This window comes from Oryza glaberrima, chromosome 7 (genome assembly GCF_000147395.1).
Source record: "Oryza glaberrima chromosome 7, OglaRS2, whole genome shotgun sequence".
Taxonomy (NCBI): Eukaryota; Viridiplantae; Streptophyta; class Magnoliopsida; order Poales; family Poaceae; genus Oryza; species Oryza glaberrima.
The window spans coordinates 6,679,846-6,700,185 of NC_068332.1; the positions used below are offsets into that span (position 1 = coordinate 6,679,846).

At 41.8% G+C, this 20,340-nt stretch overlaps 2 protein-coding genes across 3 annotated transcripts; both read left to right on the top strand.

The window, feature by feature from the left end:
- The first annotated feature begins 2,358 nt into the window (after positions 1–2,358).
- On the top strand, positions 2,359–5,845 carry LOC127779459 (uncharacterized). 2 transcript variants are annotated; one of them, XM_052306236.1, is made up of 9 exons: positions 2,359–2,525; positions 2,674–2,728; positions 2,945–2,980; positions 3,097–3,141; positions 3,567–3,650; positions 3,958–4,023; positions 4,103–4,141; positions 4,356–4,455; positions 4,721–5,845. In XM_052306236.1, the coding sequence occupies exons 1-9, from the start codon at positions 2,371–2,373 to the stop codon at positions 4,870–4,872; spliced, it is 732 nt and encodes a 243-aa protein (XP_052162196.1). In that variant the 5' UTR covers positions 2,359–2,370; the 3' UTR covers positions 4,873–5,845. The 2 variants fall into 2 exon arrangements, with proteins under 2 accessions (XP_052162196.1, XP_052162197.1); XM_052306237.1 differs by lacking the exon at positions 2,674–2,728.
- Positions 5,846–7,883: 2,038 nt separating this feature from the next.
- On the top strand, positions 7,884–11,143 carry LOC127779460 (ADP-ribosylation factor 1). Its single transcript, XM_052306239.1, has 7 exons — positions 7,884–8,050; positions 8,330–8,500; positions 9,292–9,362; positions 9,598–9,717; positions 10,184–10,302; positions 10,615–10,696; positions 10,824–11,143. The coding sequence occupies exons 2-7, from the start codon at positions 8,353–8,355 to the stop codon at positions 10,827–10,829; spliced, it is 546 nt and encodes a 181-aa protein (XP_052162199.1). The 5' UTR covers positions 7,884–8,050; positions 8,330–8,352; the 3' UTR covers positions 10,830–11,143.
- The last annotated feature ends 9,197 nt before the right edge of the window (positions 11,144–20,340 follow it).

The window sequence follows — 20,340 nt, forward strand, 5'->3', positions numbered from 1 at the left end:
TTGTATCCTTTTTTCCTGTTGTGCTGTTCCTCCTTTCGAGCTGTAGTTAGCAAAAAACTTGTGCTAGCTATGCCTTCTGTCTGTTTAGTTGAAGCTTCATAAGAATTCGTCTCCTCACCTGAATACAAAGTTGATAGTTTTGTACACCGTACACATCTTGTTGTTTGGCTGTATTTCTCCCTGTTCTGAAGATGTTTTATGAGGTAATCTGTGTCTTAAAACCTACTATTGCATTGCTGAAGCCATCTTCATATTTGGAAGTTGATACAGTGGAGATCCAGTATGGAGCGCCATGTACCTACTATTTTTTTCTCCATCATCCGAACATGTACTTTCATGCATCGGCTTGCATTATCAAAATCCGGGTGTTACATCCTGGTTCACTTTTGTTCTCATGGCTTCAAGACTTAAACATTCAGTTTGTTTGCACTTCTTTATTTCTGCGGGTTGCAGAATACTGATTGTTGGATTGTTTGTATGCAAGCAACTGTAGCAGCTCAATGCTCCTACAGGCTATAGTATTGTTTTTCTGCAATCTATGGAGTATATGGAATGGTAGTTTTCGTTTCCTGTATGTTTGCTCTGACCTGTATATATATATAGCAAGGTGATGAAGATAATGCATACTTTACCAGCAACCCCATGGTTACGAGGGGTTTGGTACATGATTCTTAGGCTCCGTTTGGCACAGCTCCAGCTCCCAACTCCAACTTACCTAGAGCTGGAGCTGTGCCAAACAGTACAAATTCTCTGTTTTTTGGAGCGGAGTTGGCAGAGCAGCTCCACAAATTTGTGCTATGGGGGTGGAGCTGGGTTTTTGCTGCTCCACAGCTCCACTCCACCCCAAAAGACCCATCAAAATGATGCGTGTTTATGTGATGCTCAACCTATGTCTGCTCTATCTAGTTGTCTGAATGTCTGTCTGTCTACTTGATTTCTTGACATGAAAAGGTTTACCAACCAAAGTTACAACTAAGCTCATTATGTTAGACCGAATCGAGCTGAAATGATTTCCATGAACGCTCGAAACACATCATACGGAGTTATATCATAGACCTTGTGCTGGCCTTTGCTGCTTGGGTATGATGTAACCTCATCTAGATGCACTATTCCCTGGCTCTCTGTGTTCTGAATTTCTAGTCATCTCGCATGTGTCTTCTCTTGTTTCATTTTTGCTATGAACACTTGAAACATGGGAATTGGTTTGTTATGATCCATGCGCTATGATAGACGAGTAAGAGCTTCTCACGGTCACGGAATTGGTTCTTGTGATATGTGCCATTGCAATTGCTCAACACTCCCTCTGGTTTTTTTTATTGACGTATCCCATTAAAAAAAATTCTGTTGATGAATCTAGATAGTCCTTCCATTCTAAAAATTCTAATATACATGAAATAACCACTCTTAACCCAAAAACCAAGAAACAATTATTATCATCTTATTATTTGAATCATTCTAATAAATACAAAGCATGTGTCCAATAGAATTAGTATCTTAAGAGTGAAGGAGCTAAATAGTAAAAAGAAATAGTTGAGAGAGTAAATTGTATGGTTCGTATCTAAGATTTGATTCTTGGGATTTGATTCCTTATGGGACTGAGGGAGCACAAATTAAGAAATGAATGAAGTTGCATTTTTGCCCTTCATTCCTTCTCCCAACCTTCCCCCTCGTGTGCTGCCGGATTAGTGCTCCATGCACAAGCAGATAGCGAGTAAGAAGCACACGTCAATCCCATAAGGAATCAAATCCCAAGAATATGCTCCCCCAATTCTAAAAAATAACAATTTTTAACCTTCAACATTTATCCTAAAATATAACAACATATTCTCTTCTTAACCAATCACAACCTTCCAACTCTTAATTTCGTAGCCTAATTTCTCTTCTTAACCAATCACAACATTCACAAATTTAATTTTACTCATGCCCAACCTGAAAACTCCTTATGTTTTAGGGCTTAATACTCATGCCCAACCTGAAAACTCCTTATATTTTAGAGTGGAGGTAGTATTTTATTTTCGTTGATCATAATTACACGTAAGCACTATGTATATAAAAACTAGGTCAATGTGTCACGTAGAACGAAATCACTGTCTAAATCGTTAAGGGGTTCGATTTGTATTGGTTTGATAATTGCGGATGCTTTACAACCGGTTTTGGGCGTGAATGAAACTTACCCCTAATTGAGGAACCTAAAGTGGACTTTTCCATCGTAAAAAATAGGGTTGGTACTGCCAGCCCATTAGCCCACTAAAAATTCTGCGCAAACCCCATCCATTAGGCCCACAAGGCCCATTTACCCCTTCTCCCAATCCTCCTCTCGTTTCGTCTTCCCCCCATCCACTCCTCTTCTCTCCAGCCTTGAGCTCGAGAATGCTTGTTGCCGCCGCCGCCCACTCGCCAGCGAGCACGGCCCTGCCTCGCCGTCGCCGGCGAGCGGCCGCGCCGCCATCGCGGAAGACGCCCGAGTCGCAGGCGCTCCGCTCCATACTCCACTCGCGCGTCATTGCCTGCCTCCGCGCACAAGAGTAAGCAAAGGCTTTTCTTCTCTATTTCCCGGGTTCCTCTGCCGCCCGTCACCCGTTCGGCGGTATGCCTCGCCGGGGAAAAAAGGTTTCGCTGCCTGTCTGACGTCGTGTTTCCACTCTTGTGCCGTGGATCCTCCCATCCATGCAGCGGGGAGACGGCGATGCAGGCGGCCCGTGCGGCCGTGCGCGGCGGCGTCTCCGTGGTGAGTTGTGTTGGCTGGCACCTAGTACAATGCGTCCCGAGCCCTCTGGCTCCAAAGGATGATTCTTGCATATTCGCACAAGAGCTTGTGCGACCGCGCTTAGGTTTTGTGGTCGCAACAATCAATCCATCTAAGCTCTTGCTTGACGATGTCAGTCATGTACTACTCTCTCATTGCTCATCCCTGGTTCTGACAGACATGTGTTCTGTTTTGCAGCTAGAGATTGTGATGTCCACCCCTGGAGCGCTGGAGGTGGTGCCATTTCCACCATTCTTCTGCAAGCTTGCCCTTCTGCCATGATCATTGCTGCCTGCTATTTTAAAACAGACTGATAAATCTTCTCATATTGATAAATCTTCTCGTTGCAGGTTATTGGTGATCTTCGCAGAAGTTATCCTTCTTTGACATTTGGGGTTAGTCCCTGCCATAATTAACTTCGTAGGTTTCTGTTTCATTGCCTGCATAGGTGTCTCATGGCATCACGTGTTGTGGCCTAGCTATTGTTTCAGTCTGTCAGAACCGCTGAATTCATGTATTCATTTTACTTTTTAGTTTCCTTGATACTAACTGCTTTGATCATTTTCAACATTTCACTAAAGATGTGATATACTTAGTTTCGAGATGAAAGGTATGCCGCTATGCTCGCTTTACTATTTTTACTTCCAACCAAGCTGTGTGGTGCAAGTGTGTGATTCCTCAATTAATTTGTTTCTAGAAGGTGGTAGTCACATCCTGCTATACCAGAGCTAACAATGTAATGCGTAATATTTTTATTAATGTCAAGCACATTAGTCGCTGATGGCACTATCTAGTATTTATGAACCTGGTGTTATATTAGGTTGGCACGGTCTTGAATCCTGAAGATGCAAGGAAAGCCATTACAGCTGGTGCACAGTTTCTCATGAGTCCTGGTACAGTCATGGTAAGTGGCACAGGTATTATGAACATTTGCAGAATTGTTTCTTTTCTAATAACAGAGGTGCCTATTTCCCATATTTATATCGTGATGTTCCTTTTAACATCTTTCTTACACATTTCTGTTACAATTTGTTGATGCAACCTTGCATGATGTCAATGGTTTATATAGCTTCATAATGAATTTAATTTGGCAAGTTTGATCCAATTTCAGTCTGTGCTTTGATGTACTTAGTGGGACACACTACTTAATACTTGCATATTATCATTATACATCTAAGCTGATTGATTCTTGCATATTGTATTTGTGTAAGGAAATACTTCATGCTCTTAAAGAAAGTGAAGTCCTGTGTATTCCAGGAGTGCTGACACCAACTGAAGTATGTTGAGGAGTCCTGATCATATCATTACGATGAACTTATTTTAATTCCACGTGTCTGATATATTCGACTTTTACAGGTTATATCTGCTTCCAATGCTGGAGCAGAAGTCGTTAAGGTAGCTTTGCCTTTCTTTTTATAGTTTTGGTTGATAGGTCATACCATTAAAAATAAAGCATTAATAGACAATTTCTATCTTTTTTTTCCTTCCCATGTGCGTTACTTTGTTTTGTCCTTTTGATTCCCGATTAATTAGTTAGATGTACCCGTTTTCAGCCTGCATTTATAGGACTAATTGGAATTTCTTGGCTTATGTGGTAAAATTAAATTAGGTCTACCCAGTTTCAGTAATGGGTGGGGAGGTCTATATGCTTGCTTTGAAGAAACCATTTCCTTTTCTACCAATGGTCGCTTCTCAAGGAATAAGCATAGGTAAGTTACCTGCTAATCCATAGTTATAATAAAGTTCCATAAATGTCTCCATGTTTCTGTTAAATATCTCAGATTTTATAGCTAAGAACGCATACAAATGTTCTTTTCAGAATACCTAAGGATCTTAAGCTAGCCACAAACAAAAGTTTTATCACCCATCCATTTTTAGAAAGAAGTGCTTAAACAAAAACAGTAGGCACACATACTATAGCTAATGGTTTGCTCTATGAAGCCGCTCAATCTGTTGCAAAATTGCTTATTGTAGACTCAATCAAGGGGTATTTGGAGGCAGGGGCATCTGCAGTGGTGCTATCTGATGCTATTTTCGACAAAGAATTGATGAGAGAAAGGAAATTTGATGAAATTTCAGAACTTGCAAACCTGGCCACTCTACGGGCATCGCAATCAGGAACATGAGGCAAATATGACAAAAATTTTAGCATTATGTTCTATTAAGAAGAACACAATATTAGTAGTCTCCTAATGCGACAATGGGCACCCATTTTGCTCGGTATGATTGAGCCATGATGAGCAGTTGTTTTTCCCGGCATGATTGACGGCCATTCTCTCTGTGATCTGCATGAGGATAGCTAGAGAAGTGATCAAATTTAAGCCCTAACATTATGAGGAATTGAGGATATCTAGAGAAGTAATCAAGTTCAAGCCCTAGCACTGTGTTCCTCAACAGAAGTCATGGGCACTGGTGGTCTGGCAAAGAAGTGATATAAAATCTCCGAGCTAGCTACGACAAGTGCTGAGTCCATATCTGAGAACTCAAATGGAAGCAGTGGAGAGTCGCATTTGCATTTGACGAAATGGAAGCACCAACATCTTGTCAGTTAATCAGTTACTGTTATGCAGATTGCTAAAAGGAATCTGGAGTTACAGATCGTGGCACTACGTGGTTTGCCATCTTTTTGTAGATTCAATGCTACTTAGGTATACTCTCTAATAGAACAGGTACTGTTGTCTCTATAGCTTGTGTAAATACTCCATCTAATGTTATAAGGAACAATTTTACTTGATGCATGTACTAGGGAGGCAACTCCTGTAAAACTGATTGGATGGCATCAGGCAGGAGGGGTTGTGCTAAAATTAGGTGCTTAGTCAGGAAACTCTTCTGTTTATGAATTTCTCTTAATAGAAATGGGAGGGTTTGCCCTCTCTAGGTAAAAAAAAACATTGGGTGAAGATGAGTCTGGTCTACCAAGTGACAACTTAGAATGTGATAACAACAAGCTTGCTCAACGAAATTGGTAACATTGATGCAAGTGAGACAAAAGTCACGTCATGAAACAAAATTGCAAGACAACTTACAGGGTTTGTCAAGTTGTGTTGGATACTCCCTCGAATGCTTTTAGAGATGTGCTTGATAAGTAGATTGAAAGAAACAAAGTCAGGTTTGATTTGTGATCTGCACCGGAAGGTTTTGCAGGTACCTTTTTGTGAATATTTTCAATCCAAGTTGACTCCTCTATATACTAGTCCATGAAATATAAATATTTAGACCATTCACGCATAATTTTCTGCCTTAGATGTTACAAGCAGTAGTTAGAGCATCTCTAACTATTTTGTGATCGATGCATAAACCGACGTGGTAGGCTCAAAGTGACTCATCATCACTGAAGAAGCCAACTTGTATCGAGGAGAGAAAATAATTGATTCACATTTAAGAGTCGACTCTAGAGAATAAAAAATATATCAGTCCTACATGTTGAAAGCTTGCCGCAATTATCGTATCATGAAGAGATGAATTGTGCGTAACTTTTTATTTGGGGAATGAGTTTTTTATGTGGGACCAACACTGCTTTAGCCCAAGAGTCGACTCTAGCTTTTTGACCATATGGCTTCCTCTCTGTTCAATGAATCAACGTAACTCACCGTTGTGGATGTTTATATGGATTTTGGATTGCCTTTTTATATAATATACAATTGCATTGTGATTATTTTATATAAGTTGATAATAACCACATGAAGCTGAGATTTCTTTAGTTTATTTTTGAGTTCATGTACTACCAATAAGAGAAATAACAATATTAGTCTACTAGGTTATTAATTTTATCTCACAAACAAGATAAGCAACCATCACAAAACTTGATAGAACTGAAGGTCAATGAGTACCTTCCATGTTGCTAAAAAATACCAGCCCAGGTGAACTAACATTCTACATTTCTACCCAAAATCCTTAAAGCTAAAAGTGCAAACATTCGGCCAATAAAATCATTCCCAAATCTAGTGCTCTACTCATTCAATATTCCCTCAAACCAACTGACCAAATCGAAATACTCTAAGTATAGAACGAGCTCACCAAGTTTGGAGTTGATCCATGCATGTCTCTAATTGCTAACTTAAAGAGAACCATGTGTTAACCACCGATCTCTTGTGTTTGCTTCTCTCTTGCATTTGATGGTTGTGCTGTTTTTCATATATACCTCTCTCTAGTTGCTACAACTAGGAGACAAGTGAGTTATGTTTTTTTATATAATTTTACAAGACGACACAATCTCAAATTGTGGATCAAGAACCAAATAAAAAGCTCACTATGCTTGTACTTTTAAGCTGCGATAGGCTAAGAATAGAGGTCCATATGATAGAATTCCTCAATACTCTACTGGACATGTTTACAAATACGATAAAAACCGCTCTATCATAACCATCAGCCTTATCTTGGTTGTCCTCATCTAGAAATCGCTTGATAATTTTTAACTTTTAGCAAAATTTATACAAGTTTCTCCGTCATGACTGTCATGGATCAATTGACCGGTTTTCATTGACAAATCGTCAATGCACAAATATTTTTTCGGTCGCCCGGTCGGTCCATCTTGAATCTGAGCCGTCCATCCGAGATCGCCGCGCCCTCCCTCCGCTAGGACTTTTGATCTTATGCCATCCTCTTGGATGTCGTGTTCTCAAATACCACTCTCCCCAAAAAACTTAGATTATTTGCCACTAGGATCCACCCTACCCTCATCTTCTTCCTCTCGCATACTCAGTCTAGTCAAGGAGACAAAGGATGAGAGGAGCAGCCATGGAAGATGGGCCGCGACGACAGGAGCCTGAGGCATTGGCGCTCCTCTTCTTTCTGAGTTCCGACGAAACGACGATGAACCGATGGCGGGATCCGAGGAGGAGGCGGATGGAGCGGCATCGGGACAAAAGGGGAGCAGGGCCACTGCCGTCGCAGGGTGGGAGGTGCAAGGATGCTGCTAGAGGGGAGCAGGGCGCAGGGCCGCTACCGCTGAAGGGGAGGGAGGCTCACGGCCGCTGCCATCGCCGGAGGGATTACGCAATGCCGCTGCCGCTGGAGGGGAGGGAGGCCCACGGCTACCGCCACCGAAGGGAAGTTGGGCGCGAACGTGCCAAGTTAATGCCAAGTTATTTGGAAGGCTGGCATTTGAGAACATGCCATCCGGGATGATGGAATAAAGTCCAAAATTCCCCCTCCGCTCCCACGCGTCCCACCCCGAACCGCGTCGCTGGCGCTGCCTATTATTTTCCACGGTCACCGCTTCACCCCCATTCCCACCCCCGAAATTTTCCATCGGAAATCCCACCCCGCCTCTCCCTCCCTCTCCCGCAGATCAGATCCGATCAGGTAAGCTCCCCCCTCCCGCCTCTCCCTTCCCGGCGATCCATCCGCCGCCCCGCTGTTCGTGTCCGTCACCCGATGATTCTACTGGATCCGCCGTTTCTCGCTTCTCTAGATTTCGATCGCTGATGTGTGGGGGCGAAGATCCGGTGCCATTTGTTCGAGATTTGATCTGGGTTTCGAGCCGTTAGGGCGTGGGGGGATCATTGGGTGGGTTTCGGTGGGGAGGGAGGTTGGATCTCGTGCGGATTTGTATTTAACGGATGAGATCGTATGGATTTGCAGGTGAAAAAGAGGAGGGGGGAAAGATGGGGTTGGCGTTCGGGAAGCTGTTCAGCCGGCTGTTCGCGAAGAAGGAGATGCGGATCCTGATGGTGGGGCTCGACGCCGCCGGAAAGACCACCATCCTCTACAAGCTCAAGCTCGGCGAGATCGTCACCACCATCCCCACCATTGGTCAGCCACATGCGTTTCTTTTTATATTATGTTATACTTATTTCCTAGAATTTAGCTTCGTGTGTTGCCGACCACATTCCCTAATTGGATATGGAATGATGCATTTCCTACTGCATTTTCCATGTATACATTATTTGATCCAGATATATAACGTGATGATAAACGTTTATAAGTGCTTAATTGATTTGGATGTCCTGACAATTCCAATACCAATGGTGCTGAATTTCAGAGTTGCCGCCTGAGACCTGAGTACCCACCAAGTCCATGCTGAAAAGCTAAATCACATATTACGTCGATTACATTCTCAACCATTTTTCTTAGTGATGCTGATCATCTCTGTTCTTGGATGCCCCCCAAAAAGATTGCTATCGGGTCTCCTGGTGCCCCCATTTCTGAACCATGTTGTGAACTTTTGTTTGGGGAGGCATAATTAACATTTCTTGTACACTTCAAAATTAGGCTTTCATGCATAGATATGTTATATTTTCTTCCATACCTGAAAACCTGGGTTGAATAATTGCATGGAAGAAAAGCATAATATTGTGACTTCTGTCATCTATGTAAAATTAAGAGTCAGCATTCCGTGTCCAATATCATCTTTAATTGATGGAGTGCCTTTATTGGTTGTCAGCTTAATTTAGGCAACAAAATTTGGACAATGAATAGTCGGTAGGCATTAAGTGTGATCTCCCTCTCCCTTCTGTACTTAATTGATGGTACAATCTTAACGTTTCCATTTCTATTTCTGTATCTTTGATCTTTCTGATTTAATAGTTACCTTTGCCATACAGGGTTCAACGTTGAAACTGTTGAGTACAAGAACATTAGCTTCACTGTTTGGGATGTCGGGGGTCAGGACAAGGTATGCTGTAATATTTTGATCCTACATTATTGATTGTTATAATCTGTTTGATGCTATATTACCACTTTTTTTTACTGTTGGCATGTAGTTTCCTAGTGATCTATTTAAAAATAAATAAATTAATCGATCAGATTACTATGAAAATTTCAGACCAGTTGGTCCTTTGTCTTGACCTATTTTAATTTCAAAACTATCTGGAGTGTTGTCTAACTTAATGCCTGTGCGTCTGAAACAGATCAGACCTCTTTGGAGGCATTACTTCCAGAACACACAGGGTCTTATCTTTGTTGTTGATAGCAATGATCGGGACCGTGTTGTGGAAGCTAGAGATGAGCTCCACAGGATGCTGAATGAGGTAAATCGATTTTTTCTGTGTTTTTATGTGGTGCTGTAATTCTACCATGTATCAGTTAATTCATGAATTATTCCACTAGTATTAACATCCATGATACGCGAATTGATTAGCAAAGCAACCCTTTACTTCTTTAGTTCAATCCTGTGGAACTTCAGAAAATAATGACAAATGAAACTACTGCATCAATGTACATAAGATTTACTAATTTATTTACTGTAAAGCTATTCTATATTCCACATTTCTTTTGGGGAAAATTTCTTCACTAGAGCCAAGCGAAAAGGGCTCATATCCAGGAGAATCCCATTGAGTAGCTGCTAGTTGTCATGCATTTATTTTCTTTAGGATGGGAAATATTATCTTTGTTGCAGACACTGTTGTAGGAAACAAGCATTTCATCAGTTGACAAATTGACAAACTCTCTTGCAAGTTGCAACCATGTATAATGATCAATTGAAATTTATGGCAGGATGAGTTGCGTGATGCTGTTTTGCTTGTGTTTGCCAACAAGCAAGATCTTCCAAATGCTATGAATGCTGCTGAGATCACTGATAAGCTTGGACTGCACTCCCTTCGCCAGCGACACTGGTAAATAAGGACCACCGATGGATTCTTGCCCTTATATATTGTTTTTGCTGTGGATATAGCTTGAAGCTCTCCAATAAGCGAATACAATACTATTTTAAATTCATTGTATCCTGCATCTGGATTGTGATTCATAGTTTTTTTTTACCATTGATGTAACTCACTGCCTCACTTTTCCCTTGGATACTCTTGTATTCATTATATCCTGCATCTAGAAACTAGAATGCGACGCATGGTTTTTTTACCATTGACGTAACTCACTGCCTCACTTTTCCCTTGGATATTCTTGATCTAAATCTGTTTTCTTCCTCACAGGTACATCCAGAGCACTTGTGCCACAACTGGTGAGGGTCTGTACGAGGGCCTGGATTGGCTGTCCAGCAACATTGCTAGCAAGGTACCTCATTATCATTTTAGTTCTGTCATTTCTGGAGATTATTCCGATAATAGGCTAGTAAAATTGTTTCCTGTTCAAAGTTCTAATGTATATACTTGTTTGGCCTTTTCTTTGCTGTTGTGCACAGGCTTGAGGCTTGGAACTCCGACCGTAAAACTTCGAGCTGACTAGGAGCTATGCATGTATCTCGTTCATACGTAGGACGAAGCACTGTTTCAATCTTGTTAGGTGTCTTCGGCAAGCCCAATATTTTTGTAATGATACCTCACTCCAACGTTATCTTCTCCGTGTTATTTGTACCTACCCCAACCTGTGGTCGTTTTGCACAAGGATTTGCAGTATGATGTTCCCGTGGGCATGTTGTGATGAACCTGTCCAATACCTTACTACACATTCTACCAGCTTTTTGCTACAAAACATATATTGCTGCTCATAGGATTTGATGCATGCCTCATGTTTAGCAGTTCAATTCTTTCCTAATACGTACTGCATTCTCTGGATCCTGGAATCGACGAAAACAGTTGTTCTGTTTCTCTTTTGTGGCCTTTGTCTGTGTGCCTGAGACATGGTGCTGAGGACTATGCATGCGTATGCTTATACAAGCATTAGTCATTTTTTTTTGGTTATCTTAGAATGATGAGCGTGTGTTCCCGTGAGCATCTTTGCATGTAAGGCTCAATTTATGTGTAGCCATTAAGATATATTCTGTTTGGCGATTGTCTCGTACTCTCGTATAATGAAATTTAACCGAATGTAACCTCTCCTAAATTGTCTGGACCTTTTAACTTCCCTGCAAGTTACACCCTTTGGCCTTAAGCAAACATCTACACAGATAAACAAAGATAAACAAGAGCAAAGTAGTAAGGTTACTGAGACGGAGGCTTGTATGTGGCCGGTCTGACCGCAGGTATGTGGCTGGTCTGATCGTTAGGGTCCGAGTCTGAGTCTGTTTTCGTTGGGTCTGCTTGGAAAGGCATCTTTTGGGTTTCTTTGGGTCTGCTCCGAGTCTGTTTTCGTTGGGTCTCGAGTTTCCTTGCTTGGGAAGGCATGTTCCGAGTTTTCTTTTGGTTTCTATCCCGAGTTGGACATGGAGAAAGGCATGTAGAGAGAAAGACTAACTCCTATTTAAGGGACAAGGCCAGTTCAATTGTAATACCCCAAACATACAATCTACTTGAATCGCTTTTTCTTTTATCATTACTTTTCAGCCATGTTTTCTACTTTATCCTAGTTTTAGTCCATCTTTGTCGGTTTGCGCCGTAAAATGTCCACCACCGCCGCGAGAGTGCGACACCTCTTTGTAGGCTTGTCCTGAAAACCTTCTGTTTTCCCACGAGACGGGTAGTTATCCTCATATCAATCTAAATCGGCCTAGAGGCTGATTTTGATCTCTAAATCGGCTCCGATAGCCGGTTTAGCTATTTTCTTAAAAAACCCATCTTGATTTGGCCTTTTGGCTAGATTGAGGTGGTTGGTGACTCCATATCACCCGAAAGCGTTTAGGTGCTGCGATCGTGCTTGTTGACTTGTCAAAAAAGTTGCCAACACCTTTCTCACTAGATTAGGTTTTCGGGTTGGGCATAGTTCGTCAGTAGGTTTAGGGTGAGTATTCGGTCTAATCGAAAATTTTGGTCACGGTTGGTCATCAAAAAGTGAAGACCAAATAACAACGCAAAATTGCCAGTTCGGTCATTAAAAAGTGAAGAAAAATAACAACGCAAAATTGTCAGTCTTAGTCCTAACCGAATTGTGCCAGTTCCAGGAGATAAAATTTGCAATGATAAATTTTGACAGCACTGAACCTCTTTTAGATAACTTTTGACAGTTATATATCACAAAAATACAAGATAATAGGCAACACCAAACAACAAACAAATATCAAAAGATAGGATCAAGTAGCAAGAATAAACCAAAAGCATCATGCACTTAGTTCTCAATTTCACATGACATGCATTACATCACATATCAAAATTCGGTTATATCGATCAATTCGTTTAACCGAGGTCACTAACAAAATTGACCGAATAAATTTCAGTCTTTCATTGGTTGAGACCGAACTACTGACTGAATTTCTCAGTCTCAGGATTTTCGGTTCGGTCTTATTTTGCCCACCCCTAAGTAGGTTATTTTAGAGTTTCTTCAATTTCTTCTCTTCTCATGCCATTATGTAGTGTCGGGCTTGTTTCATTTTGGAGTTCACTATTGGAAATCATAGCCCTATTTGTCTCCTAGCAGCAGTAACCATGGAGGGTTTATCGTTCGGGTTGAGTATGAATCAAATGTGTAACTTTGGTTGGCAGGATTGAAGGCTGAGATCCTCATATTCAATGGCCAACTCCATGGATATGCTTTTGCTGAGTCTGGTGAAGCTCACACGAAAATCTACTGTTCATCAGCAAAGCTATGTTTGTTCCTATGGTGGCAGCAGAAGGTGGTCATCTATTTGTCAAGCGGAGTGCATGTCAAAAGGAGGCCAAGGATGTAACTCTGTGGCAACGCCGCAGATCCTCTGTCAATTTGCTCATCTACTATTTGTTTGGTTTCATTGTGAGGTTTGTTTCGTTAGTTCTGTTAGCTGTTCTTTTGATTCTAATGCTTTAAACTGATTTATTCGACGATGTCCTAGGATTATTTATCTAAACTCTTATTTTTTAATAAAGTGTTTATGATTTAAAAAACCACTTTATATAACATTTTACATACATATATATAAACATTATATACATACATATAAAATTTATATAAATATATAAAGTTTATACGTATATATAGAAACAACAGTGAACAGTGGACTAGGGGCGCGCATTAGTGGCCTGGGGGGTGGGGGGGGGGCGCTTGTGCTAGTTGTTAGAATTCACGTTGTCAACAATCGAACAAGCACACACGAACACACGGACACGAAAGTAGAGGGCAATTAACTTTATTGATGTTTCTCTCTCTGTTACAAGTATTACTTTGCCCTCAACCTCACTATTGTATTTATACCCACAATAGGATGTCATATATGGATACATACATATATATTTGGTATAAGCCCACTTCATTCATAAGGAAACAGAAGAAGGAGGAGGAGGTACCGTGATCCTCACGATCACGGTCCTACAAATCCGACTCCTTCGGGAGATCGGTTTCATAACACTCCCATTTGGGCGAATACCGCGCTATACATATGCCTCATCAAAACTCCTTCCAAAAACCCAGTGGGAGAAAAGGAATAGAAGAAAGAGTACATAGTACACGCTACTTATATTGCACTGTTGCCTCATTAAAAACCTAAATGTGAGAAACTTCAAAGAAAACTCACTTAAGGGAAAAAGAGTACAACCATAAGCTAATCTACTGGATAACTCTATCATTCTTCAAGAATGATGTACTGATCTGCATGATCAATATCAACGGAATACAGTCAGGGAAATGCTCCCCCTGATTTGTGCACATCTCTCATCCTTCTCATACCGATGCCATGCACAAGCTTCTCAAAAACACTAGTTGGCAAAGACTTAGTAAATAAATCTGCGAGATTTTCACTAGTCTTGGTGAGAGTCACCTTGATTTCTTCTTTCTTTTGCAATTCATGCATATAGAAGAATTTAGGTGATATATGTTTTGTGAGACTCGTCTTCATATAACCCGTTTGTATTTGTGCAACACAAGCTGAATTATCTTCATAAATAATGGTTGGAGTTGGTGTGATATTCAGCCCACATGTATTCTGTACATGTTGTATCACCCTCCTCAACCACATGCATTCCTTGCTCGCTTCAAATAATGCTATAATCTCCGAGTGATTTGTTGATGTCGCGACCATCGTCTGCTTCGTCGACTTCCATGAGATGGTTGTACCACCACAGAGAAACACATACCCAGTCTGTGACAATGCTTTATGGGGGTCTGAAAGATATCCAGCATCAGCATATCCTGCCATGGTTAAATCTTGATTTTTTCTAAAGAATAAACCGAGATATTGTGTGCCACATAAATAACGGAAGATTTGCTTAACACCATTCCAATGCCGTTTGGTAGGAGCTGAACTGAACCTTGCAAGTAGGTTAACAGCAAATGCAATATCAGGCCTGGTACCATTCGCGAGATACATTAAAGCTCCAATGGCGCTTAAATATGGACATTCAGGTCCCAATAATTCCTTGTTATTTTCCTGTGGTCTAAATGGGTCACTCTCTACTGCTAGAGATCTTACTACCATGGGGGTTCTCGTCGGATATGAATCCTTCATATTAAATTTCTCCAATATCTTCTGGATATATGCAGACTGGTGTAACAATACCCCTTCAGGAATGTGCTCAAGCTGCAGACCTAAGCAATATTTAGTCTTACCTAATTCTTTCATCTCGAACTCCGTCTTTAGGTAAGAACTAGCTTCCTTAATCACCTATGAGGTCCCGATGATATTCAGATCATCCACATATAAAGAAATAATACAAAATCCATGTTCTGATTTTTTGATAAACACACAGGGACAGTCATCATTCTTGAGCCGGTTGTACCACATCCTACCGGATTGTTTTAACCCATACAATGATCGTTGCAATTTAACACTGTATATGTTGCGTTTTGTTTCTTCAGGAACTTGAATCCCGTCGGGAACTTTCATATAGATTTCAGAATCCAATGACCCATATAAATATGCGGTCACTACATCCATCAACTGCATTTCTAAGTTCAAATTGACTGCCATAGATATTAAAAACCGGAATGTAATTCCATCCATTACAGGTGAATAGGTTTCATCGAAATCGATGCCAGGTCTCTGAGTAAACCCTTGTGCTACTAATCTCGCTTTATACCGAACCACTTGGTTGTTCTCATCCCGTTTTCGGACGAACACCCATTTATATCCTACAGGGGATATCCCTACGGGGGTACAATCAACAGGACCGAATACTTTTCTTTTATTGAGCGAGATTAACTCTGCCTTTATTGCTTCTTTCCATTTGACCCAGTCTGAACGCTTTTTGCATTTTGCCATGGACTTTGGTTCTGGATCCAGATCAATGATCTTAGCAATCTTTCCGGCAAAGTATATGTCGACAATAGTAGTCTCTCTATTGTATGTTTCACCTGTATCCACATAATTGGTGGATATTTCCTCTATTCTTTCACATTCCTGATCTTCATTGTTTCCCGCAATGTTTAAGTCAGGAATTTCCGGTCTCCCAGTGCTAGTAGTAATTGCGCGCGCATTTTCACTGGGTTCATTGCCATCTGGGCATATCACTGCAGGTGGCTCATCTACCTGGTGAGCTCCTTCACTATTCTCTAGTGCTGTGGTATTCTGTCCAATCTTTTGTTTCGAAGGACGTATCCTAGAAACTTTAGTTTGGTTGTGTGCAACCGGTGGTCTCCCCCTCTTCCTAGAAGTTGGGGTAGATGTAGAAATTAATTTGAAAACCGGTTCCTCTGCGTCATGAGGTATTTCTACTCTTTCCGGTGCATTCACAGCAGGTATATGAGATTTCATGATCCCCTTTGGGTTAGTGAAGGCTTCTGGCAGATTATTTGCAATTCTTTGCAAATCAATTATGGTCTGAACTTCCTGGTCAGATTCCTTAGTACGTGGATCTAAATGTAGGAGATTTTTAGTTTCCCACTCAATTTCGCGGCATTCGACCTTCTGTAGGTACTTTCCTCCCCCTAATGCCGGGAAATGATCTTCATTAAATATACAATCAGTGTATCGACCCGTATGTAGGTCTCCTGTCAATGGTTCTAAAAATTTAATGATAGACGGAAATTCAAATCCTACATAGATTCCCAATTTTCTATGAGGACCCATTGACGTACGCTTAGGTGGCGGTATAGGGATGTATGCAGCACATCCAAATTTGCGCAGATGGGAAATATTTGGTGCATATCCACGTGTAAGCTGCATAGGGGATACAGCATTGTATGCAGTAGGTCTGATTTGAAGTAACGCCGCTGCATGCAAAACAGCGTGTCCCCAACATGTAGTTGGTAGGTTGCTATGCAGTAGCAATGGCCTAGCAATAAGCTTAATCCTCTTAATTAATGATTCGGCGAGACCATTCTGAGTGTGGACATGTGGTACAGAATGTTCCACTTTAATTCCCAAAGCCATGCAATATTCATTAAATACCTTAGAGGTAAACTCCCCGGCATTGTCCATTCTAATGGATTGTATCCGGTTATCCGGGAAACTGGCTCTCAACTGGATTATTTGGGAAATAACCCGCGCAAAAGCGTGGTTTCTTGTAGAAAGTAAGCAAACAATGCTCCATCGAGTTGATGCATCAATTAATACCATAAAATACCGTAATGATCCGGACATTGGATTAATTGGTCCATATATGTCTCCCTGTATTCGTTGCAAGAATACTAGTGATTCGGCATTCACCTTTAAATTAGAGGGTCTAACGATTAATTTCCCTGTTGCACAATCAGTGCAAACAAAATCTTCTTGGTTTGGGAAATCGTTACTTCGTAAATTATGGCCATTTGAAGTTGAGATGATTCTTCTCATCATCCCTAGATCTAGATGTCCTAACCTGTCATGCCATATTCTGTATGACTCAGGATTTTTAAATATTGTTTTCAGTGCAACATTTTCGGGTTTTATATGAGTGTAGTACATGCCAGATTTCAAGGAATGTAGTTTTTCAACAACAGTATTACGATTTCCGTCTAATTTCGTTATGAGAAGAAGTTCGAGTTTATTCTCATCTTTGGTTTCTACATGATAACCATTAGCACGGATATCTTTAAAGCTTAGTAGAGTACGACTGGACTCTGGATATAATAGAGCATCATTTATAATGATCTTGGTACCATGTGGGAGAACTACTGTTGCTCGTCCCACTCCGACAATGTGTGCATTGCTTCCGGCAATGGTAGCGATTTGACCAGTCTTTTTCTTTAAAGTCTGGAAATACGTGGTATCTCAAAAGATAGTATTGGTGGTACAGCAGTCTACTAGACACATCTCCTCTTCCATTGCCATAGTACGTAACACTGTTCTATCATAAAGCATTTAATTATAATCAATTCATGACCATATAGTAAAAATAACACTTTAAGATAGAAAAATAAAAATCTGGAGAATATATTAAACTAAAAGAGTTAACTCAATTATTAAGATAACCATGCTCTGAAGGAGCTCACAGAAACTATAGTTCTGGTAGGAACACAAACTAAATACGCACTTGAAAAATCACCTAACTTTAGTCTATTACATAGTCTAAATTTAAAGTAACTTGTAATGCAGGAAGCTAAGATACAAATTGGAAGACTTAAATGTCCCCATATAACTGATCAGAGTCCATGAGATCATCTGAGAGCTTCAGCTCTGCGTCTGCTGCATTATGTTCCATCTTATCATCGATGTGCATTGCAACCACTGCCTTCTCGTCGACCTTCTTGTCGATATGCATGGCAGCCATCTTCTCCTCTGAGTTCTAGATCTCAACAGTGAAGTGTGACTCATGCTCTGACTTCTTCTTCCCGTGCTTCTCTTGATAAAGCTCAATGAGATGCTTAGGGGTGTGGCAAATGCGAGACCAATGTCCCCTAGTGCCACACTTGAAGCATACCTGATCTTGCTTTCCATATTCACCACTAGTAGAGCCCTTCTTAGACTTACTGTTCTGATTTCCTTTCTTCTTGAAAGATGTCTTGTTAACTTTGCCACCATTTTTCCAGAAATCCTTCCCTTTGTTTTGGTTATTCTGGTTTTTCCCCTTCTTAAAGGGGCTAGCATTTGCTTCGGGTGCTGCTGAACTTCCAGTGGGGCGAGACGTATGATTTTCAACAAGTGTCTCATCTTCTCCTTGCTCTTCCATGAGCACGGAGACCAGTTCAGAATACTTCTCGTATTTAGCCTGGCGGTATTGCCTCTGAATATTCACATGATTGGCATGGAAGGTGGACAAAGTTTTGTCTATCATGTCAGCATCAGTGAGTCCCAAAGGACCTTCGGATCTTCCTCAGTCATATACTCATTCTTGAGAGTAGTATTCAAATGGTGCCTCAGGAAATGCAGTGCCTGATTTTTCTTGGCTGAAGTTGGTAAATTATTAACTCCTCCAGCTGATGTTGCAATAGTTGGGTCCTGAATGCAGTTCAGGAGTTTCTTAGCACCAAGCATGATTTTGGCATCCAGTGCCCATGTCAGGTAATTCTTGCTGCTGACTGCTAGTTCAGCAAAATCTCTTAGCAATATCAGTCATTTTCCTACATTAGTCATACAAAATTCAATAAGTACTGCAAGTAAGAGCATGACAAGTGTGCAAATAGTAAATTGTCTGGTTATCTAAATTTAGTACTGTGTCAATATATTCCCATAATTCTCCCAACATTTCTCAGAATTGCTGTACTATTATTTATTTAGGTACCAAAGTAATTACTGAATTACTAACCCATTAAATAGTATCCTGAAAAAATAAAACAGCTAGGAAAATAAACCATAAATATGATGCTCTCTGGTGTGTACTAAATTTCAAATTATGAGAGCTCATTTCCTAAAAACCATGTCTCTAGGATTCTATGGTTGATTCAAAAATTAACTAATGAACACTTAATACATAGAAAATCGAGGGCTAAGACAAAGAAAAAGCATTAAACATCTTCTCTGTTTCGGCATAAAATAATGCAGAATAACCAAAATTATAGTGTTCCCCGTAATTTCTATAATCCCGAGGGACTATTCCGCTAAAATTCCAAATCCGCATGAAATCAGAAAATATTCGGAAGTTTGCCGTTTTTCAGGCCAAATTTCGATTCGAGCCCGACTCCTTTTATAGGCCAAAATCTTTTCGGCCAACCTCCATGAACCGGCCATTCAAGGAATTAGTAGCCGGCCCGTCAGGGCCGTTGGCCTGCTAATGGCCTTGGCCCACAGTGCAGCCCAACAAAGGGGCGCCACACCTTATCCGATTCGGATGGCTAGGGTTGAATCCCTAGCCCCAAAATCCCCAATTCGGTGGCGGCGGCGGATTTCCCGGCGACTCATGCGGGCGAGGCGGCGGTGGCTCGTCGTCACGGCGGGGTCGACGGAGCTCGTCAGCGCGGCGGGGTCGACGATAGAGGCGGAGCGGCGGTGAGGCTACAAGCAGCACCGATACCGGCGTGGTTGGCTACGGGCGTATCCGGCGTCCGGCTAGCGTAGCTCCTTGCTGTGCACCGGCGGAGTTTGGTTCGGCATGCGGGCCGGCGAGGCGGACAGCTATCGGCAGAGGGAGGCCGCGGCGGCTTCGACCCCCATCCCAGTCGCGTGCGGTAGCGCGGGAGGCGTGCCATGCGTGCCGGCGGCGGGGGGATGCGGGCGCGGTCTCCTCAGCGTCTCTGCAGGCGGCGGCCATCGACGGCGAGTGCGGGCGGTCGATTGAAGACCCGTCGGCTGGCTTTTCAAGGGCGAACCGATGACAGAAAGCCGATGGCACGATTCTGCAGCCATCGGTGAAGGGGGTGACCGGCGACGCGTGTTGGTGGCGGCAAGGGCACGACGGCGCATGCTGGTGTCATCGACTCGGTTTCGTCGTCGTCAACTTCAGGAGGACGGTGGCGCTGGCATAAGGATTTGGGCCGACTCGTTCGGAATCGGCAATCATGTTAGCCAGGTACACGATTCTTCTCATGTGCATCGCGATTACACCCTGAACGTAGCGTCGCCC

Excerpts from the sequence above, each read along its gene's own strand:
- LOC127779459 (XM_052306236.1), top strand. The coding sequence starts at position 2,371 with ATGCTTGTTGCCGCCGCCGCCCACTCGCCAGCGAGCACGGCCCTGCCT. Across the intron at positions 2,729-2,944 it reads TGCGCGGCGGCGTCTCCGTG|CTAGAGATTGTGATGTCCAC; the intron begins GTGAGTTGTGTT and ends TCTGTTTTGCAG. Across the intron at positions 3,651-3,957 it reads TGAGTCCTGGTACAGTCATG|GAAATACTTCATGCTCTTAA; the intron begins GTAAGTGGCACA and ends TATTTGTGTAAG.
- LOC127779460 (XM_052306239.1), top strand. The coding sequence starts at position 8,353 with ATGGGGTTGGCGTTCGGGAAGCTGTTCAGCCGGCTGTTCGCGAAGAAG. Across the intron at positions 8,501-9,291 it reads CACCACCATCCCCACCATTG|GGTTCAACGTTGAAACTGTT; the intron begins GTCAGCCACATG and ends TTTGCCATACAG. Across the intron at positions 10,303-10,614 it reads TCCCTTCGCCAGCGACACTG|GTACATCCAGAGCACTTGTG; the intron begins GTAAATAAGGAC and ends TCTTCCTCACAG.